This window comes from Mustela nivalis, assembly GCF_964662115.1.
Source record: "Mustela nivalis genome assembly, chromosome: 10".
In the NCBI taxonomy this organism is placed as follows: Eukaryota; Metazoa; Chordata; class Mammalia; order Carnivora; family Mustelidae; genus Mustela; species Mustela nivalis.
The window spans coordinates 80823403-80843569 of NC_139029.1; the positions used below are offsets into that span (position 1 = coordinate 80823403).

General features: G+C 35.0%; 1 protein-coding gene across 6 annotated transcripts in view; it reads right to left on the reverse strand.

Moving 5' to 3' along the window:
* Positions 1-20167, reverse strand: part of DPYD (dihydropyrimidine dehydrogenase) — an 831034-nt gene that overhangs the window by 639597 nt on the left and 171270 nt on the right. For all 6 annotated transcript variants that reach the window (XM_082686466.1, XM_082686464.1, XM_082686465.1 and 3 more), the window contains one exon: positions 7344-7431. In XM_082686466.1, coding sequence (XP_082542592.1) covers positions 7344-7431 — 88 coding nt within the window. The remainder of the gene's footprint in view (positions 1-7343; positions 7432-20167) is intronic.

Consider the following 20167-nt stretch of genomic DNA (forward strand, 5'->3'; position numbering starts at 1 on the left):
TGTTCATGTCTTCTGCCCATTTCTTGATTGGATTATTTGTTCTTTGGGTGTTGAGTTTGCTAAGTTCTTTATAGATTCTGGACACTAGTCCTTTATCTGATATGTCGTTTGCAAATATCTTCTCCCATTCTGTCAGTTGTCTTTTGATTTTGTTAACTGTTTCCTTTGCTGTGCAAAAGCTTTTGATCTTGATGAAATCCCAATAGTTCATTTTTGCCCTTGCTTCCCTTGCCTTTGGCGTTGTTGCTAGGAAGATGTTGCTGCGGCAGAGGTCGAAGAGGTTGCTGCCTGTGTTCTCCTCAAGGATTTTGATGGATTCCTTTCTCACATTGAGGTCCTTCATCCATTTTGAGTCTATTTTTGTGTGTGGTGTAAGGAAATGGTCCAATTTCATTTTTCTGCATGTGGCTGTCCAGTTTTCCCAGCACCATTTATTGAAGAGGCTGTCTTTTTTCCATTGGACATTCTTTCCTGCTTTGTCGAAGATTAGTTGACTGTAGAGTTGAGGGTCTATTTCTGGGCTCTCTATTCTGTTCCATTGATCTATGTGTCTGTTATAAGAACATACTATGAGCAACTCTACACCAACAAATTTGACAATCTGGAAGAAATGGATGCATTCCTAGAAACATATAAACTACCACAACTGAACCAGGAAGAAGTAGAAAGCCTGAACAGACCCATAACCAGTAAGGAGATTGAAACAGTCATTAAAAATCTCCAAACAAACAAAAGCCCGGGGCCAGATGGCTTCCTGGGGGAATTCTACCAAACATTTAAAGAAGAACTAATTCCTATTCTCCTGAAACTGTTCCAAAAAATACAAATGGAAGGGAAATTTCCAAACTCATTTTATGAGGCCAGCATCACCTTGATCCCAAAACCAGACAAGGATCCCATCAAAAAAGAGAGCTATAGACCAATATCCTTGATGAAAACAGATGCGAAAATACTCAACAAAATACTAGCCAATAGTATTTAACAGTACATTAAAAGGATTATTCACCACAACCACGTGGGATTTATTCCAGGGCTGCAAGGTTGGTTCAACATCCGCAAATCAGTCAATGTGATACAACACATCAATAAAAGAAAGAACAAGAACCATATAATACTCTCAATAGATGCTGAAAAAGCATTTGACAAAGTACAGCATCCCTTCCTGATCAAAACTCTTCAAAGTGTAGGGATAGAGGGCACATACCTCAATATCATCAAAGCCATCTATGAAAAACCCACAGCAAATATCATTCTCAATGGAGAAAAACTGAAAGCTTTTCCGCTAAGGTCAGGAACACGGCAGGGATGTCCATTATCACCACTGCTATTCAACATAGTACTAGAGGTCCTAGCCTCAGCAATCAGACAACAAAAGGAAATTAAAGGCATCCAAATCGGCAAAGAAGAAGTCAAATTATCAGTCTTCACAGATGATATGATACTATATGTGGAAAACCCAAAAGACTCCACTCCAAAACTGCTAGAACTTATACAGGAATTCAGTAAAGTGTCAGGACAGAAATCAGTTGCATTTCTCTACACCAACAGCAAGACAGAAGAAAGAGAAATTAAGGAGTCAGTCCCATTTACAATTGCATCCAAAACCATAAGATACCTAGGAATAAACCTAACCAAAGAGGCACAGAATCTATACTCAGAAAACTATAAAGTACTCATGAAAGAAATTGAGGAAGACACAAAGAAATGGAAAAATGTTCCATGCTCCTGGATTGGAAGAATAAATATTGTGAAAATGTCTATGCTACCTAAAGCAATCTACACATTTAATGCAATTCCTATCAAAGTACCATCCATCTTTTTCAAAGAAATGGAACAAATAATGCTAAAATTTATATGGAACCAGAAAAGACCTCGAATAGCCAAAGGGATATTGAAAAAGAAAGCCAACGTTGGTGGCATCACAATTCCGGACTTCAAGCTCTATTACAAAGCTGTCATCATCAAGACAGCATGGTACTGGCACAATTATTACACTTTTATACATGTATTAAGAAATAATTATCTGCTGTTAGATTACATTTTAAAAGGTAAAATTATAGCTAAAATATTTTTAAAAAGTCATCTGAATGTATTTTTGAGCTGCCATGTCGAAGTCTGAAAATGACAAGGCAGTAAGAGATAAAAATAAGTGTAATCACCCTAAAGGCATTTGGTAAGTAAACCAGGAGAATATTGTCCTCCAAGAACATAACAGATACAAAACCCTTGTAAAGAAAAATGTATTCATTGCATTCTCCCCCAAATTTCTACAAACTTTAAAGAAAAGCAGAGGAAAGAAAGAAAAAAAGAAAGGAAGAAAGGAAGGAAGGAAGGAAGGAAGAAAGAAAGGAAGAGAAAAGGAAAGGAACCATAAGATAAGTTAAGTTATGGAGAATAAAGTAAAAAGGTTTAACATATGTCTAATTAGGAGTTCCATAAGGAGATGATAGAGAGTCAATGAGAAATTCTCCCAAATGATGAAAGTCATCAGTGCACAGATTCAACAACTATAGTGAAAAGTAAGCAGAATAAACAAAAAGAAGTCCAAACGTAGATTTGAGTGTCTCAGTCAGTTAAGAGTCTGTCTTCGGCTTACCTCATGATCCCAGGGTCCTGGGATCAAGCCCATGTTGGGCTCCCTGCTCAGCAGGAGACTGTTTCTCCCTCTCTTCCCTCTCCCCCTGCTCATGTACTCTCTCAGTCACTTTCTTAAATAAATAAATAAAATCTTAAAAAAAAAAAAAAAGAAAGAAACCCAAACACAGATAAATCACTGTTTAGTGGAACACTAAAGATAAAAAGTTCTTTAAAACAACCCCCTCCCGGGGCACCTGGGTGGCTCAGTAGGTTAAGCCTTTGCCTTCGTCTCTGGTCATGGTCTCAGGTTCCTGGGATCGAGCCCCACATCTAGCCCTGCATCGAGCCCCACATCGGGCTTCCCCCTCTCTCTCTGCATGCCCCTCTGCCTACTTGTGATCTCTCTGTCAAATAGATAAATAAATAAATAAATAAATCTTTAAAAAAAAAGCCCCCCTCCAAAGACATGTAACACTCAAATAAGCATTAATTAGGTTTCTGTTAATTTTCCAATAGTATCAGTATAAGCAAAACTAAACCACTTTCCCATGGCAATTCCAAAATGAAAAAAAAAAGGAAAAAAAATGAAGAAAATTGGCAAAATGTGAATAAAGCTAATTCAATATAGACTAATATTGGAAGAAATACAGGCTAATATTGGATTAGCTTTATTCACATAGACTAATAAAGCATAACAATAATATCTTACAAGTTTTAAAAGGATAAGATTAATATACATAAAACAGTATTTTCTGACTTAGGGATAAGCTAATTGGATATATAGTACTTTACTCCCTACCAGAAGACCCACTCAAATTAACATCCTAAATGACACAGACCCATACCAAAAATGAGTTGTAAAAATTTGAATTCACTCAGTCCTAGAAAAATACATTTTCACTTACTCAAATACTGGCATCTCAACTGTAAATGAAATTAACACATGAATTCAGAACTATTTATTTAAGCCAAATGGCACATTCACTCTAATTGTTTGCCCTCTAAAAGCATAACAGAGTTTTTAAAACTCTGTCTTTTAAAACTGTGTTCTCTTGAGCATCATTATATGGCAGCGTGTAAGTAAGTTTCTAACAGACCTCTTAGGACAAAGGTGCTCATAGTTCTTGTTTAACAAAACAAGTGAGGAAACTAGCCTTGCACACTTAAAGAAACCTTATCACCTTTTTATTTTACATATTTAAAATATTCATATTTTCAAATACTAATGGGAGGTAATTTGTGGGCCTCCTAATTTTTTTTTTCATCTCCTTATTTCTCTGACATGATAGTGGGGAAAAGCTCAATAGGCTTACATATTAGGCTATGTATTTGGACACTGATTTCTAGGCACTGGGAAGCCACTGACATTTTTTGAACAAAGTAGTGATATAATTAGAGCTATGTTTTCAGGAAATTATTCTAGAAATTATCAACATTTTACTTGATAAAGGTATTAAACCACTTAGCCATTATAACTGAAAAGCAAACCCCAAAGGAGGATGAAGTGAAACTATTGATTAAGCTTCTGCTTTTTAACACTTGTGTCAGAAATATGCATGTGTGTGTGCATGTGTACACACACATATACACATGCACATATACTGAGATGATTTCTTTTAAATAAAAATATTGTTGCCCATAGTTATCAAATGAATTCTGCTGGCGACATCTGTTCCTTCCCTGACTAGTACTTTCCATGGGGATCTATCATAAAGAAGAGTTTTGTTTTGTTCTGTTTTTTCCATTGCATCATTTAGTCAGCTTTCCTCTAATATGTATTATTAAGTTTATTTATCTAGGTATAAAAGCCACGCAAATCTGGGCACACAGATTCTATACAATATACAAATCAGTGGAAAAATCAATTCTTTACAATTTGACGGAAACATTTGAAAAGAGAAAGCAACTCCATTGTTTAAAATCAAGTATCATGAAACGAAGGAACATTTTAAAAAAGTCATTCTTTTTTGCTACATTTATAGATTGGTCTCACTCATTCTTATATACTGTATTTTTTTTCCCCCAAAGGAAAGCTATCAGGAAATAGAACCCAGTATTCACAGTTTGATGACTCTGAAACGTGTACTTCCGATTGAGAGATACAATTGCAAACAACAGCCTGCATGAACGAAACAGAGAAAAACTGACTGAGGGGGTACAATAGAATTGAGTGTACCTTTGAAAACTAGAGCTGTAATCCAGTTTGTAAGAAAATAAAGAATGGAACTATTGGCCTAAACTCCCTGAATCACAGAAACCTAACACAATACAATACAAGTGACATCCTTTTCTCAAAGAGGCACAAGGCTCATTGAGTCTGGCGATTCAATTACCCTCTCAACCTGGAAAGAATCCCCCTCCTGAGTTGAGGTCCACTGGCAGAGCAATGTGGGACAGCCTACATTGTACACAGCTGGTAAATATCTAAAAAGCTGCAGGCTTTAAAGAACAAGAATCTCTGACCTTTTATGATTACTTCAGTGTTCTTCAACAAAACACTATTTAATGATAGAGTTCCCTAAATGCCTGGCAAAAGATCACATTTTCAATTAAAGGTCTCCAAATATCTTCTCTTCAAATAAAAATCTGTTTAAATAAAAATAGCTAAGCAAATCACTTCATTAGGCAGTAAGGAATACAGACAAATTAATGAAACAGAAGTTTTCCTAAAATAGAGGTGATTCTGATCTTGCTTAGACATTTTATAAACTTCTCAAAGAATACCATTATTCCCTTCAGGTCTTTTATTTTTTCCTATAAATTTGTATAGACCTTGAATGAATGGGGTATACACTAATTAGAATCCTACTATCACTAGTGGACTTTGGAATATCTAGGGAACATTTAGCTAAGATGGATTATAACTGTAATATCTCCTCATGCATGAAGTCAAGTATGGAAATAATTTTAGTCAAAACACTGCAGACTTCAAACTTTGGACATTTGGTTTCATCCCATTCCTATGAAGCCATTAGTAAATAAATAAGATTTCACATAATGAATTATTTTCACATATAAGACAAAGGTCTTGTGATGATAGATGTTTGGGATTACCATAAAGTTAATAAATGAGATCCCTTCCTAGAATTCAACTTCTTAATTATAAAACAAATATAAAGAAATTGGTGATCTTCTATGGATGGAATTAAGTTTCAAATATTGAGAATAGAATGACAATATTTTCACAACTGAATCCCAGTCTAATGGCTTTGTCTCTTTTCCATCACTCTGTTTTCTGTAATCTAGGCCCTACCCTAGCCACACTGGAGTTACTACATTTGCCCAAACTTGTCATGTACACTCACATGGCTGCCTTTGCCCATGCGGAATACTCTTCCTGGATTGCATAGATTGCAGCATCAGCCACATTCAATATGGTTAGGGTGTCTTTTTTTTTTTTTTTTCTTAATGTATCCATTTCTGCTCACAAATTATGAACTTCTACAAGGCAGGGCCGTAACAGGAACCCAATACATGTCACTGTGTTTGGTACATAGCAGCTACTCAATAAATAATACCAGCTACAAAAATAGTAATCCCTTGTATAATATGCACCATACTGAATGTAGAGGGAAATTAATAATTCCACATCCACAAAATATTTGTTAAATAATCACTATGTTAGGGATGGTCACACGCAAGTTATCATTTCATTTATACCACAACCTTGTAAGAGAGATGCTGTCTTTCTTTCATAAATAATTTTCCCTGGGTTCCCAATAAGTGGTTAATCTAAAAATTTAACCTAGACTTAAATAAAATAAATATATTTATAAATAACAATATATTAAATATAATTAATATATCCATGTAGATTAATACCATAACATATACCTAAGTAATAACATTAATTCTTTTGAAATCCTAAAACTATATAAATATACCATTTTCCCCTGAAATATTTTTTTGAATAACTGACATTGAGAAATGATCTTTAAAAAAAAAGGTAGCTGGTTGGTGAAGGAGTACTTATTGGATTTGAATAGCATTTTAGAACATAAATGTCAAACACTGAAAAGAAGGATTCTCTACATCCTTTAGGAAAGACTTCCTTCAGCTTTTGTCCATTTGCTAAAGCATCAAACATTTGGCTATGAGCTCACAATACTCATTTCACAACTGAAAGATACTATTAATTAATTATTCAATCAATCAAACATTCACTTAGTGAATGAAAAAATAGGCTTAGTTTCACACTGGTTTAAAAAAAAAAAGAAGATTAAAATTCTTTCTGTTCTACTCATGCTCATAAAAGCCTGTTTTGTATGTTTTAGTCTTGGGGGTTTTTTGGTTATAACTCTATTGAGTCTTTATGATTTATTCCATATCTTAAACAAATTAACTGAATTTTAGCAACAGGGAAAGTCCATTTCCTCGATGTGTCTCAGTCTGTCAGACTTAATACCAAAACACATTTTGAAACAAAAATATTTCACAAATTTGAAAAGCATTTTGCTAATCAATGACAGTTCCTATCTATAAGCATTTAGCAAGCTTAAGCTACAGTCTTGGATTTAAAAATCATTAATTTTAACAAAAACTAATTTTTAAATCAATAAACAATGAATATGCATTTTTGTAATAATTATATCACAACTTGGAAGAGATTAATTAACAAAATGTACCACATTTTTACATGCCTCTAGAAATCATATCTTTAGTAGCCTAACCCAATTTACTAAGACAAGCTTTATGCTTTAATCACAAGTCATAGATACCGAGATCAGTGCTGTTATTTTCATTTGCAGAGCTAAATCTGAATTTACCTTGTTTGCAATACTTGTGATGAATGATTTGATATCTAGATTGGTGGGACAGCTCTTCTGACAGGGGGCATCTGCACATTTCAGGCACCTAAGGAAAAAAATGACCAGATTAAAGAAACTCTAAGGTAACTGAGGTAATACTCTATATATTCTTTATCTGATACCCATTCAGAGTTAGCGTCTAGTAAGGACAAATAAAATAGTGCTATTTTTTAGGTACAGAATATTTTTTTTAAGCAAGAAACAAAGAATATCTGTGTTTCATTTTTGGTACACCTTCTGAGATGTATAAAATACCACCCCTCGGGCTAACTGCCCATCCTTTCTGTGTTTCTCCTAGAGATTAAGAGAACCATACTTAATTTAAGATACATCATTTATTCTTTTAATAACCCAGTCTTATTTTGATCTCTTCTAAACTGAGCAGAACTTAGAGAATACAATCTTTTATGATAAAAGTTGTATATGCCTTTATGCCACAATTATTATAAAAATACAAAGCAAACAAGCAAAGTCTCTCTCATTTTACCACTTGTAACTTCCTTTTTTCCTCCCGTCATCTCTCCCACTTTGTCTCCCACCTTTGCTCTCTCCCTCTTTCTTTACCTCCCAACAGCTCTCCCTCCCTCCAACTTTCTTGTGATTTTTTAACCTACAGACTATTCACATGGTCATTGGTCTTTGTAGTACATGCTTCATGCATAGTTCAAATCCACCCCATTCCAGAATGAAGCATTTATTCCCCTGCTGCTGTAGCTTCAGCCAAAAAGAACAGGCTCAACCAAGGTCGTGTCCCCTTTCCAATGGCTGCCTGCTTCCAATTGCAGGTCAATGAAGAGGTTAGAGGCCCAGTACCCTTACCCAGACTTGGGGAACAAGTCTGCAAAGATCCACTGCAGCCTTTTTTTTTTTTTCTTTTTTCAGTGTTCCAAAATTCATTGTTTATGCACCACACCCAGTGCTCCATGCTATACATGCCCTCCTTAATACCCACCACCAGGCTCACCCAACACCCCATCCTCATCCCCTCCAAACCCTCAGTTTATTTCTCAGAGTCCATAGTCTCTCATGGTTTTTCTCCCCCTCCAATTTCGCTCAACTCATGTCTTCTCTCCATCTCCCAATGTCCCCTGTGCTATTCCTTATGCTCCACAAGTGAAACCATATGATAACTGACTCTCCTCTTGACTTATTTCACTCAACATAATTTCTTCCAGTCCCGTCCATGTTGATATAAAAGTTGAATATTCATCCTTTCTAATGGAGGCAAAATACTCCATAGTATATATGGACCACATCTTCCTTATCCATTAGTCTGTTGAAGGGAATCTTGGTTCTTTCCACAATTTGGCAACTGTGGTCATTGCTGCCATGAACATTAGGGTACAGACGACCCTTCTTTTCACTACATCTGTATCTCTGGGGTAAATACCCAGTAGTGCAATTGCAGGGTCATAGGGAAGCTCTATTTTTAATTTCTTAAAGAATCTCCACAATGTTTTCTAGAGTGGCTGCACCAACTTGCATTCCCACCAATAGTGTAAGAAGGTTCCCCTTTCTCCACATCCTCCCCACCACTGCAGCCTTTATTATGGCTGGCTGTCCAATCCTGATTCCTTCACTTATGTAAAAAATATTGACCTTCTAATAAACTTCCTGCATACTAATCTCATTTCAAAATCTGCTTCCTGGGGAACCAACCAGAGATATGATCAAACTTTAGTGTGCCTAAGAATCAGCTTGATAAATATCACAGTTTCCACAGGGAAACCCCTCCTGAGTCTGAGTTATTGGCCTGAGAATCTGTATTTGGGGGGGGAATCTTTGAGGTGATTCTGATATATATGGTTGGATCTACACAGCAAGAATCACAATTCTATAATTACTACATCAGGACTGAAACCGCAGGCTAGAATGGTCCTTAATTTTCATATCAATGTGTGTTATTTATTTATTTATTCATTTAATAAATATCTAATGAGCCCCTACTACATGGCGGAACCTGGGATATGAGGATATAAAATTGATAAACAAGACACAAGTCCTGCTCTCATGTACTTTGCAGTTTGGAGGAAGCTGACATGTATAAAAGGCAACTGTCATTGTCAATGTGAATTTGAGTGAAAATATTAACGGAAGGGAGCATTTCAGAGGAATGGTAGTGCTGGAGGGAGAGAGGCAGGCAAAGCTCTTTGGGAAGAGTACTACTCAAACAGAACACTGAAGTATGAATGGGCCTTAGGGAAGTGCAAAGGGTGGGATTTGGAGTGCAAGGTCACTCAAGATAATGACCCAATATGTGCCCAGGCCTGGAGAACATGACAAGGTACGTAAACTAATCCAGGTTGGTCAGACACACAGTGAGAAAAGGAGTAGAGAAGAATTAGGCTGGAGATCTAAAACTTAAAGTATACCATTGTCACATTTGTCAGAAGACCAGAATTCTCCAAGAATTTCATTAAGAATGAATCCTACACTGCTCAGTGACAAAGGTGACTAGCTAGCTCATTTTCTATCTACTTCCATGTGTAAAGACCTTGCTTCATTTCCTTTGAGAAAACAATACCAGTCTCCTTGTCATTCTTTTGTGAGTAGGAGAGTCCTCTTCATTGTCTGAACCAATTTCTCAGCACCTAATTAATATCTTGTTTTTAAATCTGATCTCTTTTCTCTGGTTTGTGCCCTTAGCCTTCTCTCTAAATTAAATTTTACACAATGAGTACCGAAGGCTTTTCATAATCAATTGTCCTCCCTGAAATGTAGTCATTAAACCTCTCCCCTATCATTCCTCTAAATGCCATTGTTAGATTCACATCTATCATTTAGCTGAATTCCTATCTTCTCATACTCACGATTTTTTTCTCCTAACACACTGTCACTGAGTTCAAAAAGAACTTCTTGAAAGTACAGTTAGCAGCATACACTGCACAACAGTGCAACAGAATATAATGCATGGTTAATTTGGTCTATGATGTTGAAATGAGGTGATATTATATGTGTTATCTCCACATGGATAAATATGTTGAACATTATTAGTGATCTGAAATGATTTCCTCTGAGGTGATAAAATAAAATAGCAAAAAAATTAGCAAATAATATGCCATCTTAAATAACTTCTAATTTATTAAAAATGTCACTTCAACAGTTTTAAAAATATTTGGAAATTCCCAGTAATAAAGCAACAAATGTACTTATTTGTTTCATATGCATATGTGTGTGTATATATTTATGTCTATATATACATATGTGTGTATGTATATCTGTATATGTGTATATATATACACCATATAGATATATAGATTCTGCTCATCCTTAATGAAGTCACAAGTTTTCTGCTTTTCTTTTTTCTAACACCCAGCTTGAATAATAAGGCAATTAAAAAATAAAGTCATATTGTCAGCAGATATGAATGAGCCAAATTAATGCATAGTGTATTTCCCTGTTCTTCTAGAGAAATCTTAAATTCAACATAAACAGATTCACTTAACAGCACTGACAATGTAAGGATTTTTAGTTGTGGTTATTAAGCCTCTTTACCAAATAAGTCCCTTTTTATTATTGAGCTAGTTCACAAATAACAGCTGTTGGAAATGTCAGATGTTAATGAGGCAGGGCAATGCAAACCTGAATTGTAGCATTCTTTTTTTTTTTCCTTTGGTGCCATGAATATGCCAGAATGGGCAGACTCTGATAATAATACCATCTTGCAATTCTCTAAGCGCTCTGCAGACTAAAGTGCATCAGGCTGCCATTAATCCCACTTATCACTCTGACAGCTCAGTAATTACACTACTGCTATAGCCAGGTAGTCCTAATAAAATATCAACCACTGCACTGGAATGCATACTGGTGAGATGTTTTATTAAACTTGGGGGGGGAGAGGGTTGATCATCAAGTGACATTAGTGTTGACCTATTTTTCTATTTGACAATAAATTATCCTTTGACCATGACATAATAGATATTACAGAGTGCATTTACTGTACCAAATCAGAAAGGTACTGCATTACAATGATGTAGGCAAATGGTGTAAATAAAATAGCAGAAATGCATGTCAGAATGTTATTACCTAAATTGCTTTAAATGATTGATACCATGAAAAATCACAGACACAGTACTTAGGGGAATATGTCAACAATTATTGTAAACCACAGTTCTACATAAATTTTTCCTTAGAAGTAACATTTAAATTATGCTTGTTTTTATCTTCATTTGTTTAATTCCCCTTTTATGTTTCAAAGTTACTCTGTTATAATGCAGTTTATTTTTAAATGCATTGTAAGAGCCAAAAGTTAATTCAGATAAACAATTATGTAATATTTTAATCCTGAAATAATTATATTTATACTAAAAGCAGAATATTAGATTATTTTTTAAGCAATGAAACATCTTAGATTTTTTACTAGTGATAAACTTTTTTCATTTCCACGTTTAATAGAGGGCATAACAATGGATTTCATTAAAAGCAAATATAGAATCCTTAATAATGTTAATCCTTCATGATTCAGCATGACCATAAAAAATGTATGAAAATTTTAGTACTGCTATTTAAGGGACAAAATCTATTAGAGATATACAGATCTTTCTCCAGGGAAAGAGAGCCATGATTCCTCTTTCCAAATATTAGTGAGGCTGGACAGTTTTACTCTATCGCATAACACCTGAAAAAATTATAGTAAGTCATGAAATGAACAGCATTTCATTCTTCACACATCTGAAAACAGATGCCTGCTTTTATTGTTAAGCATCCAGAGCAGTTCGAATTGTAACCTATGCTTGTTAAAGAATTTTCCAATCCATAAGTTTAAATAATAATTTCTTCCTCAGTTAAAAAAAATCACACAAAATCTATATGAAAACATTAAAACATCATATTGCATTGTTTTTGGTCTTTTGTTAGACTTTCGTTCAATCAAGTTTGCAGTGTTTGATCAGGCTATGTATAATCTGTATTAGTCTAGATGTAATCAAATTGGGCAAGTTAGTATTTACATGGAAACAAAACAAGATATTTTCCTAATATTGATGTTGTATTGCTTCAGAACTTTCATGTTTAGTACCTTCCTCTGGAAGGTCTAATTAACTGAAATGTAGCAGAGGGGTAATAGGATCTAACTCCCCTACCCTATAATCACCAGTGTAAGTAAATACACAGACTAATATTCTACCCCAATTTGGCAGTATTTCTACTGAAACAGCACAGAATTGAATGGAAGGTACGTAATTCAAGAAATGGGGGCTTAGGGGCTCTTGGGTGACTCAGTTGGTTAAGCATCTGCCTTCATCTTAGGTCATGGTCCCAGGGTGCTGGGATTGAGCCCTGCATCGGGCTCCTTGCTCAGCTGGGAGCCTGCTTCTCCCTCTCCTCCCTGCTCATGCTCTATCGCTGTCTCTCTCTCTCTCTCAAATAAATAAAATCTTTAAAAAAAATGTGCTATGGTGAGTGCTGTGAATTATATAAGACTGATGATTCACAGACCTGTACCCTTGAAGCAAATAATATATGTTAGTTTTTAAAAAAGGAAGAAGGAAATGGGGTGTTAGAAGTGTGTGACACAAGTCTGAGTTCCACAGCTTGCAATCCTTGTACCAGACCCCATCATAACAACACCCAAGAAAGATGGTTGGTATCTTTAAAACATGATGAGACTCATAAAATGTTCTGATACATTAAACAGTCAAGAGCAATTCTCAGATGCTAATAATTCTCTCCATGTCTCTCAATATTCAATTAATAGCCTTTCCTATATTTTTTCTGATTGCGCTTCTCTGATTACACAACAGATTCTTACTAGCTCTGGGGTATTGGGCACTAATTTTGAAGATTCCTAATATGCATCTTGGCCCAGCTTCTATTTTGCTGGGCTGGAACTATGGCAACATTGTGAAAAGTAACTGAATTTTTTATGCTGTGCACCATTCTGCCTTGGTGATGGTGAACCAATGATGTTCATGTTTTAAAACTTTTAATGCCAAAACAGAATTTTTAAATAGAGCTATTTATTTACTAGAAATTTCCATTCATATGTGGGTGCTTCAAAATAATTCAAAACAAACAAGATTTAAAACAGTACACAATTCATATAACTGATACTCAAAATATCTTGTTGGATGATCATGGTCATGAGTCTGGAAATAAAACATAGTTAAAAACATTTCTACAATCTTTCTGTACTCTATACCAGAGAATTACTGGTTTTCTCAGAAACAAATGGCTAAAAAAGTATGTTTTACATTTTTTGCCTACTTTGAATTGAATGGAAGGACTTACGTTACATTTTGATACTCATTTTTTATTTTCATCTATAACTGGTTCTTAAAAATTAGTAAGAAGGCTTTTATCTCCACTTCACACATGGAGAATACTGAGGGTCCAGAAATTTCCCAGAAGCATAATAAGACCAGTGACCAGAGAAGCTGAGGAAACTACTAGAACACATTTACCATCTTACACCCAGGACTATCCCATTCACATATGAAGACAGGTTAGAGTTTTAAAAGGTGATGTTCTACTGACCTTATCTCTTCGCAACATCACTGCCTCCTTGCCAGAGTAATTTGAAGACTGAGAAAAAAGCAGTTTAGAAGTCACAGCTAGAAAAAGGCTACAGTATCCTCTCTCCTGGAGTCCAATTTTAGTTTAAGAAAAGAGAGTAAAAAGTCTCCTCAAGGAGAAGTTTCTCGAGTCAAGACGAAAAAATTGTCACAAGATTTCAAAGGCTTATATCACCTCAGAAGTCACTGAGGCACTAATTCCTAATATTAGGAGGCTGATTTTATTCCATTTTAAATAACCTTGGAATAGCCAGTTGTATTAGATGGTTTTTAAACACATTTTTATTTAAAAAAATAAGTATGCTCTAAAAACCTCAACAGCATAAGAAGCCACAAACTCATGTACATCTTGTCCTTCAAGCAAATAAAATATTTCTATAAAAACTTCGGGCATGTCACCTTCTGAAAAATTCTAAACATACTGTCCTATTTTACTACACAAAGAGAGTAAATTGTGGTATCTGAGGATGCTGCTCACAAACTTAGATTCTTCTATGACTTTCAAGAGAAGATGCCACAACAATATACTGCAACAATACACTGCTAAGTTTGAGGCGCCTGGGTGGCTCACTTGGTTAAGTGCCTGCCTTTCGATCAGGTCATAATCTCAAGGTCTTGGGATCTCCTGAGTCTGCTCTCTCTCTCCAGCTCCCCCTGCTTGCACTTTTTCTCTGCCAATAAATAAATAAAATCTTAAATATATATATATTTATATATTTATTATATATTTATATTATATATAATATATACTTTTATATATATATATACTGCGAAATTTGCAAATGGCTATACCCTTACTAAAGGTATAACTTACGGTTGTGCAAATAATTAAGGAATGCAAATTATTAAATATGAGAATCTATGTGATATAAAAGATGATTTCCTTCATTCCTGCTTCATATATTACCTCCTAGTACCAATGCCTGTGTTAGGCATATTTCTCAGTTCCTCTTTTCTTTTTCTTTCTTTCTTTCTTTCTTTCTTTTTTTTTTTTTTTTTTTTGGAGGGGGTGTTGTCAAATGAACCTTTATTGAAATATTTTCCTTTGTGGTTTGTAAATAGCTGGGTGTTCCACCGCGCCACTACTGCTGTCATTTATGATGTCATGGAAAACAGCAGCCATCAACGCTGCAGCCCATAGGATCTCTTTAATGGTTCCAGAGGGTTCTCTGGCTAAAGACCGGTGCCGCATCTGTCAGGCAACATTGACGGTATCATCAAAAGTGAGTATTTCCACTATTATTAAATATTTTTCTGCTTCTTTCTGTCTCTTGCTGTTTCCTTGAGGGCTTTGATAATCAGAGTTGAAGCAGAAAGTACCACTTAAAATCTGGGTGATGTAATGAACACTGGGTGTTATATGCAACTGATGACCACTGAACCCTGTATCTAAAACTAATGATGTACTATATGTTGGCTAATTGAACTTAAATTAAAAAAAAAAATCCAGGCCTGTCTTTTTGGAATGGCCAGTTTCACTATAATCCCCGGACTCTTCCAATCACTGGTTCCCTTGGCAATGTCATCACCAGTTTTTTGGAGACAGACTAGGGGGCCGATCTTCAAGACTAGCACAGACCTGGCACTGACTTCCCCATTGGTGTACCTATGGTTCACTGGGGTAGAATTTGGGCAGCATGGTGGAGGCAGGAGGTGTTGAATTAACCTGGATTTGGGGCTACCAAAGACAGTTGTACCTTTCCCTCCTCTAAGCCAAGCTGAAATCCAAAAGCTCTCCTTTCTTCTTTTCAGCTGCTGCCATTTGGTGAGGTGGTAACAAATAATTTCTTATCCTCCAGGGTAGGGCAGCACTTTCCCCTTGCAATATGATCTTTCCTTAAGTAGCAATTTATAATTAATAAACTACCTGATTTATATGTCATTTTAATTTGAGTAAGTTTATATACATGTGACTACATATATCCATAATACAGTTACACTTTAGTTAGCATGTAGCCATTTTCAAAAACCCAAGTCTCCCAACACATTTTATAGTCCAACATACCATTTTTAATTTAACTACAACAAGCTGTAGGTATTTTTTTAAAAGCAGCATATTGTTGCTCACCACAACTGTGGTTCCCCTCCCATTCCAAACAACTGTTAGATGATTCTCAATATACCTTTGATCCTTTACAGACCTTAAAGGGAACTGGGTGACAGTACTGACAGTTTTTATTATAGCTTTCCTGCTACTCAATAATCTTATTTCACCTGGACCATTTCCCCACTAGTGTCATGAACTCTTTCATTTATATGAGGATCTTCTAAGGCTTCTTAGAAAAAAGACATTATTCGTTATAACATATCCAGATGCTGTGCAAATTACCTTCTCAAATTTTAAAACACTTCTTGTATGTTTAAATGAATATCAGTGAAGCCCCTATACAAACATAACCAAAAAGGTAATATATATTAGTCATAGATGCTCTAAAAGTAAACCTTTCAGTAAATTCCAAAAGGGAAAATACCATATATTTTACGCCTTATTTGAAGGCAATTTCAGAATAATATAACAATAATAACAATACTGACACAATTCTGTCTGAATTCTAATAAAGATATAAAAGAGAAAGTCCAATGGTTTCATCAATGCATAAAATAGGCTATTTATTATATGATTTCTAGATTTATGTGATATGTTTATTATGAAAAAATATCTGTGTAAATATGTAAAATATCTGTGTAAATTGTATAAAGTTAAATCTATCTCAGATATTAGCCCATTATGCTTAATAGTGGGCTAATATCTGAGATAGATTTAACTTTATACAATGTTATACTGCATTAATTTTTTTTTTTGCAATGGGCAAGGATAACATGTAATAGAAAAATTAACATACTTTGATGTTGACTGAAAACTAAAATTACAATATCCTGTGTAATTTTAATTTTGTTTTTACTTTGGTCATTTGAATCAAATCAGGCAAAAACAAACCCATGATGTTCCCATATTCTCTGTCCTGTCCCTGAAAACTCCGTAAGTCTTATGAAAAAGATCCAGGTAAAAGTTTTAATAAGAGTTTTAACAATGGGATACACTTCTGAGTATCTGGTGGTTCAGAAAAGTGAAAAGAACAAAGGGTCAAGTTTTGTCAAATAAATAATGGGTGAGGGACAGCACAGAGCTGAAGGGATCCATTATGTCATTAAAACAACCATAGAAGAAAATATTTGGCCTTAAAATTATACTATATCATTCACTAATGATAGAATTTAGAAACAAATTTATCCAAATCTTAGCTAGCTAGATATCAGAGCATAGTAGGAATAATTCAACTCTAAGTTACTTATTAAAAAGCCACTACATTCTAAGTTTGTGCTGGTGAAGGGAAGGGTTTACTGAAGCTTTCTGGAAGATGGTGACTTAAAAGTATACTGGACTTACTTCATGCAAAAGAGATTTGTCTAGACTTCTTTTTTCTTCTTTAGAAGTACAACAGTGACTAATATTTCAGGTGCTGGAAGAACAGATTTGGAAAGCAACAGCCAGATCTGGATTTTCTTCCTGTTGGAACTATTCCGTTTCATGTGTGGATCTGACACAAATTTATCTAAATGTTTTCCTCCATAAAAAAGATGCCACTTCCCCTTTTCAAAAAGTGAAAAGTAAACACACCCCTGCACACATTTAAATTAAATTTACATATTCATTTCTAATCAAAATCTATGCTGATTACCCTAAGTAAAAGAAAAATGCATTTTCCACAAGGTTTTGTTTAGTTTTGTTTTATTTAAAGATCATGACATCTTCCTGCCTGAAGGGAAAGTTTCTCTCAAAATGATCTGTAAGCACTGGCACCTGCCTGCTTTATTCCTACTGTATCAGCTGCAACATTTGCCCCACTCTAGAACTCTGTTGTTCTGTGAGCACATGAGTCATTTTTCAACCTCTATGCATTCTAGTATGTTCTTTCCCTGCCTCAAAAACTACACTTTAAGCTTACTTCAGAATTCAGTTCAGGTGTCTCTCATGGAGCTCTCTGATCTCCCAGAACAACCTGTGGGTTCCTTTATCAAAACAATTATCACATTGAAATGCAATGCTGATTCACTTTCCTGGTGTCTCTTAGATTTCCTCTTCCAGTGAGAAAATGGTTAGGTTCCTTGTTCTTTGCTGTTGGTTTGCTTGGAAACAGATTAATTTGAAATTGGATGAAAAAGACAGCCAAAATTTTGGTATTACTCCAGTTACTGCCATTAATGTTTAGAAAAAATACACTTTTAAATAACTGTTCTTCAAACTTATGCAAATAATATACACCTTTAGTGAAAAAATGTTTTTATTTGGTTTAATTTATTGAGTAAATACTTATGTAAGAGTAACTATATGCTAGCTCTATTTTATACATTTTTTAAAATTAACTCATTTCATCTCCATAATCACTCAATAAGATAGATATAAATATTAAATCACTATATCTTTCTAAAAACCCCATGGAGTAGGTACTGTTGTTATTCTCATTTTAAAGATAAAAATACTAAGGCACAAAATTTCCTTCTCTGTTTCAGGTTTGAAATATTTTTTTCCTATTTTTTGTAATCCTGGTGATGATTAAGAAGTTAAAAAAAATCTTCTAAGGGTGATTGCCAGTTTTCTCTTCTGCTTCATTCTAAAATCTTAATAGTGTATGATAATGGTCAGGGCTTGCCTCCCAGTTTGTGAAATCCAGAGTTAGGACTCTTACACAGGTCTGACTTTCCCCAAAACCCAGCCTATGGGTATCATCATTTCATTTCTGCAGTAGTTCTCATAATGATAGTGAGTAGCCCCAGAGAACCTGAGAAAGAGTTTCCTATGTAAAGAGTTTCTGATAAAAGCCATGCATGTTATAGTCATTATTATGCAATTTAATCCATAAACAGCTGCCTTAAAACACAATCTAACAAAATTCCTCATTTACTTTACAAAGTGCCTAGCAATAATACTTGCAGATCATGTTATTCTTTTTTTTTTTAAGATTTTATTTATTAATTTGACAGAGAAGAATAGTGAGAACAGGAACACAAGCAGGAAGAGTGGGAGAGGGAGATGCAGGCTTTCCGCTGAGCAAGGAGCCTGATGCAGGGGTCCATCCCAGGACCCCAGGTTCATGACCTGAGCCGAGACACCTAACGACTGAGCCACCGAGGCGCTCTGATCATGCTTTTCTTTCTTTCTTTCTTTTTTTTTAAAGATTTTATTTATATATTTGAGACAGAGAGAGAGAGATCACAAGTAGGCAGAGAGGCAGGCAGAGAGAGAGAGGGGGAAGCAGGCTCCCTGCTGAGCAGAGAGCCTGATGTGGGGCTTGATCCCAGGACCCTGAGATCATGAACTGAGCTGAAGAGGCTTAACCCATTGAGCCACCCAGGGGACCCATGATCATGTTACTCTTTACAAAGCAATTTCTTATAGGTAAATCACCTATCAAGAAATCAGTGTTTCTAATAGAAACCCCAGAAACTTCTAATAGAAATACCAGAAAGACAAAATAAAAGCAATTAGAAACATTCTGGAGAAATATCACACATACGTAAGACATAAAATAATACATAAAATAAAAACATATTTGACATATAAAAACATATTTGACATCCACAATCATGACCAAGCCCAAAATAACTATGTCACTCTATAACACTTGGAACATTATATATTGTGGCAAAAAGTAAAGCTGTTTTGCAGACCACTGTTACTTCTTACTAGGCTCTGTATAAAGTGATTTAAACATTATTTCAGTCCTTAGAAGTTTATGCCTAAGATGCAATGCTGATCATTGCACATGAAGAGTATGCAGAAATTTCAGGAAGTTAATGAATATGGGAGAAAAACAGATAAGGATATAAATGTTTAATCTTCTCAATTTAATTCATATCTTAAGGTGGACCAAAGTTTCAGGCAATGGAATGGCATGGGAAATGAACTAATGTGACAATGGCCTGATAATTATCAGAATATTTTTATAAAATTTAGTCTAAAAAAACTTAGCCTAAAGGCCAAAAGACACAATGTTCAGAAATAATATCTTGAACATAGTCATCAAAATTAGCTGCCTACAGCTTAACATGATTTAAAGTGTAAAAACAGGAAAATAGAAAAGCTAGGGGAAATTATATATATTTCTATAAAAATGGGAAAATTCCATTGACTGTGCTTCTCATTATAACACTGACAGTGTTGTCATGGTATTTTGTTACATATACCATTAAATTTAGGAAAGCTCAATGAAGAATTTCAGTGAAGGTAGAATTTAAACGTGTTCATGGTCTGTGGAATTTTATTCTTTT